Consider the following 11,727-nt stretch of genomic DNA (forward strand, 5'->3'; position numbering starts at 1 on the left):
ACAAAACTATCGCAGATACGACAAACATTAGCGCCACTCAACAAGCATCCTTGGAAATCTCCACTATATCTACATCCCTCTCCAACTCTTCACTCGTATGCTCCCTCCAGAGATGATCCATCAATGACTCAATTCCCCTGCACACTGTATCCGATTCCTTGAATCTCGCGCAAAGTACGCACGCAAAGCCCCCAGTGTCCCTGTGACATTTCACAATGAAGCGATTTCTGATGCGAAATGTTCGAGACGCGATCTCAACAAAACCTTGCCCTACTTTCCTACTACAGCCATCGACGACAATTTCCCAGGCTTTCCCCGGTTGGATGGTGATGTGTGTACGGCAAAAGGGACATTTACCGTTTCCGCCGGGTTTGTAAGCATTGGCGAGGTGCAGCCGTGGGCTGAGTTGGAGGTCTTTTGCGTAGATGCAGAACAATCTGGTGCTGTACCGTGAAGATGGGGGTGGGGCCTGAGGGAGAGGAATAGGCTTTGGTTTAGGCCCTGGGACTGGTAGTATCTTGACAACCTTCTCTGGCTTTGGTTCGGGCCCTGGGACTGGTAGTATCTTGACTAATTTCTCTTCTGACTCGTTGGAGGAACTGGAGCTGCTGCTGCTCATGCGTTTCTTGTGCCGGAGAGGGGGCCTTGAAGGTGGCCGTGGGTGATCAGGCTGCGGAAATGCGCCGGGAACCTTCAACGGCGGGTCAGATCCTCGAGGGGGCAGTGGTGAAGGAAGTGGCGGCAGCATGCGCTGGTACTGCATGTTCAATGAGGCGATGGAGGCCGCGCGTGTCGTCCGAGTTGCCTGGATCAGACGCACAAGATGCGAATGAGATGACGACGGTGCGAGATACGTACTAAGCAGTAGATCTTGCTGAATGTTGAGGACTGTCTGCTGAAGCTTGATGATCTGAGATTGAAGCTGGGTATGCGTTGTAACTATTTGCTATCAATACCGGAAGGCTAAATCTTAAACGTGAACATACCATCACCGCGCGCGAAAGGCTCTCCTAGCTTTCGATACCCGCGTTCATATTCGGCTCGAATCTGAGAAGAGGAGGTAAAGATAAGCTCTTCTTCGCTGTCACTGTAGTCTCCCTTGCTCTTTCCCGAACCAAACATAGAGTCGCGACGACGCCTTCGCGAAGGAATCTGGATGTGAAATTTATCGTCTTCATCGTCGCTATCCTTTGCGCCAGCTTTACGCTTGAGTTTGCGATACAAATCACTCGCAGACCCGAAAGAATCCGTCAAGGTCCGCACAAGAGACACGACCACCACAAGATCTTGTAGTAGCCCTTTGGCCTAGGCAAGTCTAATCAGCACTTGGTCTGTATTTGTGAGAAGCATTTTGACGCATACTGCCTCTATTGTTTTCTCTGTTTCTTCTCTCATGATGAAGATATGGACGGAATGCAGTGTATAGGGAGTATGAGATGAGGAAGGAGAATACCAGTGAAAATGCGCACCTAAACCTTGCGCCGCAAAAGCTTACAGTCAACAGTCATTCCTATTTTGAGACACATTGTTGCTTTTTGCTCAGCTGGAAAGTTTGTGTTCGCATTTGATACATCATGAGTACTTCTTGGATTCAGTGCTGAGTGGTCGCATGACTTCACTTTTGCACGTGGTGTCTGGCACTCAACGACTTACCCAAGCTTTTTCACAATATAGGCCTATATTATCAGGACAACCTATCGCATAGTAGATGTTGAGTATTTCGCATGGAATAAATACCGCGAGCAAGGTCGCAAGCAGCTTTTCAGTACTTTTTCAAGGTTCAGCTTCCTTAGATGATCGTTTTCGGTGTTATCTTTGGGAGGTCAGAGCATGCGCCACAGTCTTTGTCGCGTGCGCGTCGCTTCGTAAGACATTCGCATCTCATATGGTGACCATGGCATCACTCGTCAATCTAGGAGCCTATTTGTGATATTCTTGGTGTAGTTTTCCAGGGAGGCTTGAGAGTCCACTAGAAACAACTCTGGAAAACTGGCTAGTCACGACTCATGTGGTTTTGCACGACGTCTGGTCAGATGTTCGGTGCGCCCACTTTCGATGAAGAGGTCTTTGGAAAGCCGATCCCAGAGAGAATGTGATCCAGCAGCCCTGGTTTTTGGCGCAGCATGTCCCATTCGTCTTGGTGCTTGACCATCATCGTGCCTCCCAACGTTGTACCGTTGAGAGCTGCGAAGCCGATCTCACTACCGTCATCACGACGCAGCATGGTGCCTTCAGCACGTCTTGGCAAGATGACCATGCCCGAGGTAGTCATAGCAAGGTTGTAGCTGATGGGTAGATCGCCATCGTCGGTAGGGTTTAGAGCGAAGTCGTTCGGATTCGAGGAGATGAACGTGTCAACTGCCGCTTTTGCCGCATCGTACAGATGGTTGTAGATTTCGAATAACTGAGCGCCAGATGGCTCCGAGTTGAAAGGATAGGCAAAGTGCGTAAACGGCAAGGACGGGTGTTGTAAGAACTTGAGATGACCTTCTAGACAGAACATTAGCTGCTGCACAGTGCGCATCTGACAGAGACGCCTACCAGTCGCCTTGGCCACTGGGCTTGACAAGATCAAGTCTATAAGCAGACTCCAGTCGCTAGCTCTATCGCTATCGCGCATTCCCTCCACTGGCAAGAACTGCAGGTGTCTGTGGGGCTGAGACGCGCCGCTATGATCCCCAGAGTTGAAGAATGCGAGGAGACGCTTCTCGCTATCGCCCGAGTCTGTCTGCCAAGCCTTCAGCACAGCGTAGGTTGCCTCTAGATCGTCTGGCTCTAGCGCGTGTGTTTGTTTCTTGTTCGGTTTTGTAGCAAGGATGAAGTGCTCGGAGATTATGGGGAACTTGTTAAGGACGAGGAAGTGGGTTGGGTTCGTGGCGGGGATGTCAACCAGGTGTAATGCTGGTGGGGGATTCTCGAAAGGGTCGATCTTCTGTTTCGGCGTAGCATTCTGGAGCTTCGGCAAGGGTTTCTTCGCAAGCGATGGGCAATAGCGTAGTTGGAACTGGTCGTATATAAGTCTGCTGTCGGTGGCATAGCCGGCACACGTACGGGAATGCCTGCGGATGTGCGGATGATTGCTAGTTCCGTAGGCGAGAACAACAAATCTGAAGATGCCTTGGCAGCCTCAAACTTGCGCTTCGTAATGCTAGAAAGAGCTTCAGGTAATCCGAGCAGCATTTTCATTGGTGTTGGAGTACCAGTAATGGGTGGGGTGGATGGCTGGAGCTTGAAGCTTCGAGCTCGGAGATAGCGCGAAAGCCTAAAACTGATGTCACACTTCATGGCATCAACACTCTTTCATCGTTTTCACCACATTCGCCGAACAGCATGCGTAGGCTGTCATCAGTGTTTTTTTGTACTGTATATCATACCAGAGATATCGTGTCGTAAGGCAGCTTGCTACAAGAAACCTCCAAAGCGACGCCATACGACTGTCCTGCTTTGCAGCTTCCCAGTCTATGCCACGCTGGCTTCTTACGCCCATGAGTAATTGGAAAAATCATCTCGACAAACATTACCATCAAAATAACAATAGTACAAAGTAGTACAGTGGGAAAAGCAAAACTCTGCAAACAGTAGAATCGAAGATACCGCCCTGCGGCAATCTTCGGTGGGGATGCTGGAGACGAGTGCCCTCTGTGACTGTCCTTGACGACTAATCACTGGCAACGGTATCTTGCAGCCTTGAGGGACTCCGATGCTCAAGCCTCAGATCTCCGATATCAGCAGTATCCGACACCCATCAAGTGCACTAGACGATGAAGGTGTGTCAATGGTACCACTCGTGACCTGCAGCTATCATCCATCACTTCTGATCCGGATGGCGCTCTAGCCATCGCCTCTTGCAAGTCGCATTGCCGAAATGATACGAGCCACCACTGTCGGCGATAAACTCTGCGATCTTCTTCCATGCAACTTTCAGGATCTTCTGGTCGAAGCTTAACGAGTACGGATTCTGTAGGCTGCTCTCGATCCGATCGAACTCTTGCTGGACGGCGTCATCCAAAAGCTCCAACTACTGGTGGGTTAGTATGCTACACATGAAGTAGAGTCTACAGGGGATAGCTCACGTCAACTTTAGTCCAGACAGGCTTTCGGACCCGATCCTTCCTCGCCTTTGTCAGCGACCGATAGCGACCTCTCAGAGTGGACTCCGCAGGCTTCTCGCCCACCATCTTGAGCTTGATTTCTTTGTACGTCTCTCCTCTCCTTTTGCCCTCAATGAGCACTTGGTCGTTGTGCTCTCTCTGGGCTTGTGCACCAGCACTGCGCGGTACCTGAAACTTGTCCTGAGTATGGGCGCTCGGGCGCGAGCCGTTCCAAGGTGTCAAGCAGTGCTGGGTGGGACGAGGTCCCGATGTCGGTAATAGGCTCGTATCGCTGCTGGGATTTCTGTAAATTGCAACGTTACGGGATCTGTAGGGTGCGTTCGAAGTGTCATATGAATGTTTTGCGCTGTACCAGGGAGAGTGCCCAGCGCTGTTGTTCTGTGGATGCGAGTACTCAGATACGGACTGTTGGTCGTCGTCGAGCGGAGCGATTAGTATTAGGTCCTGTCTGATAGAGCCATTAGACGGGACGACGGGAGTCATAACTGTGCTTGCGCTCGTCCTTGGGATTCCTGAGAGCCCAACATCACTATCGGTCTTTTCCGCAAGGAACGGCCTGCAAGGTGCCGAAAGAACAGCGTTGTTGGTCGTTACTGGGTATCCATTCCAGTTCTCGGTTGGTGAGGATTGATCTAACATAGAAACTGGACTGTATGTGTTCCCAAATTCATCGCTGACATAACTCTTAGGTGACGGGGACATGCTCGCACCTAGGACAGACCTGTCGATAAGCCCATGAGGCAAACCATTCAGTTCGGCAGGCACACAAGCTCTTCGTTCATTGCCGTAACCCTTTCCAATCGCATTCGGTGTAACAAATGTTGCATTGTATAACAGAGCGTGGTTTTGCTGGAAGTGCGACTCTGAATTTGGTACGATGAAGGTTGCTGCCTGTTCAAGAGCATGGGGCCAGTCGAACGAAGTATCATATGCTCCACTCCAGTTCTGGCCGGATGAGTATGTGTGGATGCTTGGGCTGGATGTGGTCATCGGTTTCGCGTCGTCCTGCTCGACCTGTTGTATTCCCCATGGCTGAGTTTGCATGTAAGAACTCTCCTCGACGGTTGTCAGTCTAGGTATATCTCCAACAATAAGTCCACTTACGGCCATTGACTGCGCCATCATTCCAGTGCGGTTATGGAAGTCGAATGTGTGGTTTGTCGGAGAAGCTTCTGGAGCATAAGGTAGACAGGGCTGGAGTTGTGCAAGAGACTGACTACAGATATATTGTTCGTCGAACTTGTAATCCTGGTGGACTTGTTGAGCGAGAGACATGAGTCCACACGCCGCATGCGCCTCTTAAAGATGTTACAATGGCCGCTAATCTTACAATATTCTTCTAGTCGATGTGAATGCGCAGTTACGCGAGGTCGTAGAGGGCGAGATACCGCAGCGGTGAAGTGGGCGTGACTGATGATTGCGGGGTGTTGTGGAGATGTCGAGGTCCACGGGTACTTTGAGCATTCACGAGCGCGGCGCTCTGTCATTCGCCTAATGCAGTTGACCGCTTCACAGAATCGAGCGGTGGGACGATGGAAATCGAGCCAGTACGGAGCTCTGCCGAGCTAGGTCGACGACAGCACCGATGTTGTAATTACCAAACTTGGCGGTGTGAATGACCGGCTCCAAAAAGGGAAGAGGCAAAGCTATTTCAACTATCTATACAACGCAATGGTAAGACGATGCAAGGTATCTGATCAATACGCACTATCAGTACGCTAAGTCAAAACCGATACTTGAAGTGAGTGCGGCCTTACCAGAAAATGCCACGAGATCTCTGGGAAACTATTAGCAGCCCAAAGATGGGGGGCGATGATCGCATGAACATGTACAAACACACTAGAGTATCTATCGGCGTACTTTGACTTGCGGAACGAGTATCTTGGGTAGCAGGCAAAGAAAACGCACAAGATGAACTGTCGACTTGAATCGTGCACTAACAAGACAAAGAGCAAGGATGAAGCCGAAGCCAATTGACGGAACAGCTCCAATCACATCTGTTCTGATGTGGAGAGGTGAGGGACGTTCCCGTATGTTTATAAACTAAGACAGCCCCAGCTCCTTTGACTGAGCGATGAGACTTGCGTTTGAAGCATCGCAGCACCCATGTCTTACTATACAATGGTACACGGGAGGGAAATCCCTGAGCTTTCGGATAGACCCACAGTCCTTTTCAGCCTGGAAACCACAGGGGAAAATGACTGGCTATCCGTATGGGCCAGATCGCTCGTCAGCAGTGCAAATATGTCGGGCATACGAAGGCATTACTGATAGCAAGCATATTTCCCATCAAGCAACAGCACTGCCATTCCGATACTGTGAAATGATCAACGTGGCTAGCTCAAAGAAGGCAAATAGCACATGCCGCACGGCTGTATAGGTCTACACCCCACTCACATCGCGGTTGATAAGGCCTGTGACGGCGACTCGTCAACCGTCGAGCCGAGCAGGATTGCTTGTTCGGTGCTAGTTGAGCTGGCGAGAAATGCCCTACGTCGTCTTGTTTGGCTGACGTGCCTACGGAAGCGAACGGTTATCTGCATAACATAGCTTGGCAACAAGCCATCGTGTCTAAATCACAAGCATGCGACCAGCTAAGATGTCATGGTGTGCAGAAATACAGGTACGTATGCAATCTGATGCTATGTTGTTCGCTGGACTGATAGGAGCCTCTGGAGTACTACAGGTGTCGTCGATGATGACGCTGACGTTACACAAGAAGCCCCCCAATCAGTAAATGTAGCTATAGAAATCTTCACGGCTCCAGAGAGTCCCACCCAGACAAAACTTTCGTCTCAGCTCATCACCACTGGTGAATGCGTGAAAGCTTGTCAGTGAATCCATCAACATAGTCCCAACATCGGCTAGATGCTTTACGCACTTCAATGTACCCGTGTTGGTGGAGAGTGATAACTGATACCTGGACCGATATACTCCCGGCCTCTCCAATTTACTTGATGCCATCGGGAGGCCGCAGTCGAGCGACCGTCAGCCCAGGCGACCGCAAGACCGTGGAATAGGTGAGACATGCGCAGCTCTGCCCCCGCGAATCCTCTCGGATGGCGCATGGTATCGCCCTGACAGGTCGCGTAGACTTTATCTTGCATACTCTTGCATAAGTCTGGGGAAGCGTGTACCCGCCTTCGGTGGCTACACCACCATGCTTCGTCGTGAGTGGTACAAACCGGCAACCGTACAGTACGCATATCGTGTGCGAGGACAATGTTGTCGGAAAGACGATCCCTCAGGCTCGTGTAAGGCGAGTGAGACATTTAAGCAAGGTGAGACCTCGATGAAAAAACGAGAAAGAGGTAAGAAGACTTGAGAACGGAAAGGCATTTTCTTTAGAGTCGCAGACCTATCTGATGCATGTTCACAGCTATCCACCACGCGGCTTGGCGCCCTATCTCCACAATAACTACATACCGACATGCCTGCAAGCCACCCCGATGATGCCTGTCCATCAGATCTTCGCCTTCGCCTTACCCGGTGGCAACAGCTCGACGTCCTTCCATGGCAGCCCCAAGTATTCCCACATATAGTGAAATCTGTATGGTAAATCTGTCAGCACGCCCCACAGCTCTTGACCATCGGTTGGTCGCGTTTCAATAGTTCGCATCGCATCCTGAGTATGCAGCGGTACCCCCACTTCCCGGGGTGAGCGCCTTGACTGACGTGACGATGTGCACAAAGGCCCAGCCCGCTCTATGCATAGCCTGGCATACGAGGGTGCCAGTCAAGATACGGGCAAGTGAATTTTAGTGAAGAAGACACATACCTATCACTACCAAAGAACGGCTCTTCTTCCCCCTTGGAGTTGCGTACGAAGAACCATGGGCAACCAAAAGCGCCATGGTCGAGCGCTTCCTTGGTATTGTCGTTCAGCCTCTGCTTGTACGACGGGCTATTCGCTTTGGCCATGACTTCCTTGGCTTCATCTGCTTTGAGACGCAGCTGAAGTACCTCTACAAGGATCTCTGGCTTACTGACATCCTTGCCGTTCTCCCACATAGAGTGGAAGATGTCAAAAAAGATGTTGATGAATTCCGCTCGATGCGCTTCCTTCACAGCACATAGTGCCCGCTGTGGTAGTAGTGAGAGAATAGGGAAGAAATCCGGCGACTGTAGATTAGGAAGGCCGAAGTGTTTCTTCGCTCGTGCGTTGTCATATGCGCCGTACTTTGCTTTGGCGTCGAGGGTCCAGGGTGGCTTGTTTCCTGCACTGCGGCGTCAGGACACATTCGGTATAGCTAGTACCAAACTTCCGTGTGGAGTGCATGGAAGGGGACGGGGGCTACGTACCGCTGCCGACGTTGATGCCGCCTAGGAAGACGGGTACTATACTACATCAAGTCAGTGAGTATACTTGCTTTTGATTAGAGCGTGCAGTGGTTGGTAGGGTTTCAGTTCGTGGTATTGGCTTGAGAGCCGGCATGGTAATTGGTACGCACTCAATCTCTACATTGTGGGCTTCGAGGACCTGTCTGTTTCTCTCAATATGTAGTAGAGCGTAGTATGAGTATGGCGACACTAGTCCGTAATTAGCATGTGATTCTTAGATCAGGGGAATGATAGGAGCGTACCGCAATCCAGATAGCACGTAATTTTGCTAGACATATTCGCAATGCTTCTATCCACAGGACTAGAAATCACGTTGAACCTGGCATTCGAAGACGTCGGTCGCGTCTTATTATGCGCGTTGTCGTTGGGACCGCACAAGGTCTTGGTTGCCGAGGTCTGTTAGCGTAGCTATGAGAGCTCTATCACTAATCAGGACCACGCCTCCACCTCTTGAGTCGCGAATGATGCAGATACCCCGGATCCTCGCCGCGCAATTCCTACGGACGTAAATGCAGCATGATGTGCACCTACCGAGGCACCGACAATGAGGCTTGATTACAATGCCATGTCTACTTAGGCTTTACAGTTGCCTATACTGTCAGCCGGAAGCTGCTACTCTATCTACGCGACGACATCTTTGCAATTAACTGTATCCCTGTCTCCACCATGTCCAAGTCCAACAAACAAGTCGCGCTGGTCGTCGGCGCGTCTCGGGGTATCGGTCGGCAAATCGCCATCGACCTCGCAAAAGATGGCTACGCAGGTACGCGTCACAACAGCCATAAACCTCCACAGAGCAGGAGTGCTAACAACGAGTCAGTCATCGTAGCAGCAAAGTCCACATCTGACGCTTCCAAATGCTCACCCTTCCCACCCGACCCAAACTCCTCGGCGTCCACCATCTCTACCGTCTGTCGCGAGATCCATGAGTCAGGCGGCGAAGCCACAGCCATCACCGTTGACACACGAGACTTCACAAGCATTCAACGTATGGTAGCCGAGACAATAGAGAAATACCGCCGTCTTGATGTATTAATATACAACAGCGGCGCAATATGGTGGGCAAGCGTGGCCAAAACGCCTATGAAGCGTTTCCAGCTCATGCAACGCGTGAATGTAGAGGGCTTATATGGCGTCATACAAGCCTGTCTTCCGCACTTTGAACAGAGTAGTGGAAACTGGAAAGGTCGTATTATCGTCGTCAGTCCACCGATCTACTCGCGCTTCTTCCGCGGCAAGACGGCGTATGCAATGGGCAAGGTGGGCATGTCTGTTCTCACCAAGGGACTAGCAATGGATTTCCAGAGGGAGGGAAAAAGTGACATGGCAGTTACGAGCATCTGGCCTGCGACGGCTGTTCAGAGTGCTGCAACGCAGAATATAGGAGGTGGAGATGCTAAGGATCTCAGGACTGCGCATATCTTCTCGGACGCAGTGTTACAGATGATCAAGGCGCCTGTGGAAGAGGTTAATGGCGAGTTGCTGCTTGATGAGGACTTTCTAAGGACGAAGGGTGTTAGCGATTTTGACAGGTACAATTTGGTGGAGGGGAGCAAACCAAGGAGAATTATGCCGGCAGAGTTTCCGAACTTGCGGGTCAAGGAGCACGATGACGAAGGCAGAAGAGTTGATAGTACGAAGCTTAGGGCCTCGAAGTTATGATTCTGAGAACGTTGGTCTCTGAATTGATACATTAATGCATGAAGCTTTGGGTCCTTCAACGGAATGTGACATTTCACTCCCCGAATGAATTATGATCCAGACTCAGCCATGCAGAACCAGTAATCTCAGGCGATACCGCCTTCTTCCTGTTCAACTGCATCAAGACCTTGAGCGAAGCCTTTAGCGTAACCCTCGTAGTGGCCCTGAGAACGTCCTTCATCCCGGCCCCTCTCATAACTCTGCTGATTTGTCTCGCCACGTTCTCCGGCTCCTTCTCTCTTACCGGCTGCCAATCCAATAGTGAAGCCATCGGATATAACAACGTTGTAACCTTCCCTTCTGCCATCAGCGTAACCTTGAACTCGACCAGCGGTATAGCTATTGTTCCGTGACGCTTTCTCAGCAGATGTGACCCTCTCCCTCCATATAGTTGCAGCATACACTTGACCTTCGAGGTGACCCTTTTTTATACCATCATATACTCCTGCCACGTAGCCTGCTTTGCAGCCCTCTTCTTGTGCTTTGGCACACTCAGCACGGTTATGGGGCTCCACTGTCTTCCTGACTTCAATTTAGGTTTGCTTTTTTACTTCAGCCTTTACCCTCTCCTCTTGAGTAGAAAGCCACAGCTCCTGCACAGCTTCGAGCTCGGTACCTTCTAATTCCTGAGCCTTTTGCATACGCCACTTCTCTTGCTCTTCTTCACACTTCTTCAGGGCCATTGTTCTGCTTTCGAATGCAATTAATGTCTCTTTCATCTCCAGGGTGATAGCAGCGAGCTTCTTCTCCGCCGCTATGCGTTTTTGATCGCTATCGGCCTTTTCGTTTAAGAGCTCTTGGTTGCGTTTCTCTAGCCACTGGTTCCGAGCGACAAATGGTAACAATCCTGGGAAGATATCCGATACATCGCGGCTCGGACGCGGAGGTTCGTCATGTAGAAGAGATGCTGTAGTTCCTGGAATAAATCAATGATTTGTGCTCGTAGCTTATCAATCTCTTACTGTAAGTGTTGTAACTTACCGGTGTTTGCTATGACAGTGTAGCTGGCTCCAATAGCTGATTGGGAAGCTTCATACGCTTCTAGGATGGCCAGACCAAACGCCTGGGTTTCTGGGTCGGCCATTGTGTCCCTCAATTGCGTTTGTGAAGCTTGTAGGTGAGGGAGATGGCTCAAAGAAGGAGCGCGGAAAGGTGAGGTCCTGTGATGCAGCAAGAGAGGAAGCAGCGATGCTTGGCGCGCAGACGTGCGCGCGGTGGACACGCCAACGCGTTAAACAAAAAGGCCACGCAAGCTGATGTTGATCGGAAAACATTCGCAAGACTGCAATGTCTCCAGCCGTATGCAGCTGATGGTGAGATAGTGGTAAGTCGCCACTTCCCATGTTTCCATATCTTCTAGTGTGCACGTGGTAGATCTAGTAAGTTGACAAAAGTCCACGGGTCATTTGGGACATGTGAACTGAACATACATACCACGGAACATGTTGAAGGAATCCGAAAGGAAAAGAGAAGATTGACCAGAGGAGTAGGAAATGCAGCACAACAACAGACATGGTAGAAGGTACGAGACGAAAGCACCGGAACAATGAACTGAATAGTCATGCATTAGGCT

At 50.6% G+C, this 11,727-nt stretch overlaps 6 protein-coding genes across 6 annotated transcripts; 1 reads left to right on the top strand and 5 right to left on the bottom strand.

Annotated features, from left to right (window-relative positions):
* Positions 1-37: 37 nt before the first annotated feature.
* Positions 38-1,395, bottom strand: AA0111_g6860 (hypothetical protein; the record flags this gene model as incomplete). Its single annotated transcript, XM_028653129.1, has 3 exons — positions 38-939; positions 987-1,305; positions 1,363-1,395. The coding sequence occupies 3 exons, from the start codon at positions 1,393-1,395 to the stop codon at positions 38-40; spliced, it is 1,254 nt and encodes a 417-aa protein (XP_028505317.1).
* Positions 1,396-2,029: 634 nt separating this feature from the next.
* Positions 2,030-3,285, bottom strand: AA0111_g6861 (hypothetical protein; the record flags this gene model as incomplete). Its single annotated transcript, XM_028653130.1, has 3 exons — positions 2,030-2,490; positions 2,542-3,004; positions 3,052-3,285. 3 exons carry the CDS (start codon positions 3,283-3,285, stop codon positions 2,030-2,032), a joined length of 1,158 nt encoding a protein of 385 aa, XP_028505318.1.
* Positions 3,286-3,808: 523 nt separating this feature from the next.
* Positions 3,809-5,387, bottom strand: AA0111_g6862 (hypothetical protein; the record flags this gene model as incomplete). Its single annotated transcript, XM_028653131.1, has 3 exons — positions 3,809-4,018; positions 4,074-5,168; positions 5,217-5,387. 3 exons carry the CDS (start codon positions 5,385-5,387, stop codon positions 3,809-3,811), a joined length of 1,476 nt encoding a protein of 491 aa, XP_028505315.1.
* Positions 5,388-7,817: 2,430 nt separating this feature from the next.
* AA0111_g6863 (hypothetical protein) lies at positions 7,818-8,729 on the bottom strand (the record flags this gene model as incomplete). Its single annotated transcript, XM_028653132.1, has 4 exons — positions 7,818-8,329; positions 8,415-8,455; positions 8,564-8,642; positions 8,696-8,729. 4 exons carry the CDS (start codon positions 8,727-8,729, stop codon positions 7,818-7,820), a joined length of 666 nt encoding a protein of 221 aa, XP_028505316.1.
* A 390-nt stretch (positions 8,730-9,119) lies between these two features.
* On the top strand, positions 9,120-10,115 carry AA0111_g6864 (hypothetical protein; the record flags this gene model as incomplete). Its single annotated transcript, XM_028653133.1, has 2 exons — positions 9,120-9,216; positions 9,274-10,115. The coding sequence occupies 2 exons, from the start codon at positions 9,120-9,122 to the stop codon at positions 10,113-10,115; spliced, it is 939 nt and encodes a 312-aa protein (XP_028505321.1).
* Positions 10,116-10,240: 125 nt separating this feature from the next.
* On the bottom strand, positions 10,241-11,238 carry AA0111_g6865 (hypothetical protein; the record flags this gene model as incomplete). The annotated part of the gene is made up of 3 exons (XM_028653134.1): positions 10,241-10,672; positions 10,718-11,070; positions 11,136-11,238. 3 exons carry the CDS (start codon positions 11,236-11,238, stop codon positions 10,241-10,243), a joined length of 888 nt encoding a protein of 295 aa, XP_028505322.1.
* Between the last annotated feature and the right edge of the window lie 489 nt (positions 11,239-11,727).

The sequence above is a fragment of the Alternaria arborescens genome, assembly GCF_004154835.1.
Source record: "Alternaria arborescens strain FERA 675 chromosome Unknown contig_15, whole genome shotgun sequence".
Lineage (NCBI taxonomy): Eukaryota > Fungi > Ascomycota > Dothideomycetes > Pleosporales > Pleosporaceae > Alternaria > Alternaria arborescens.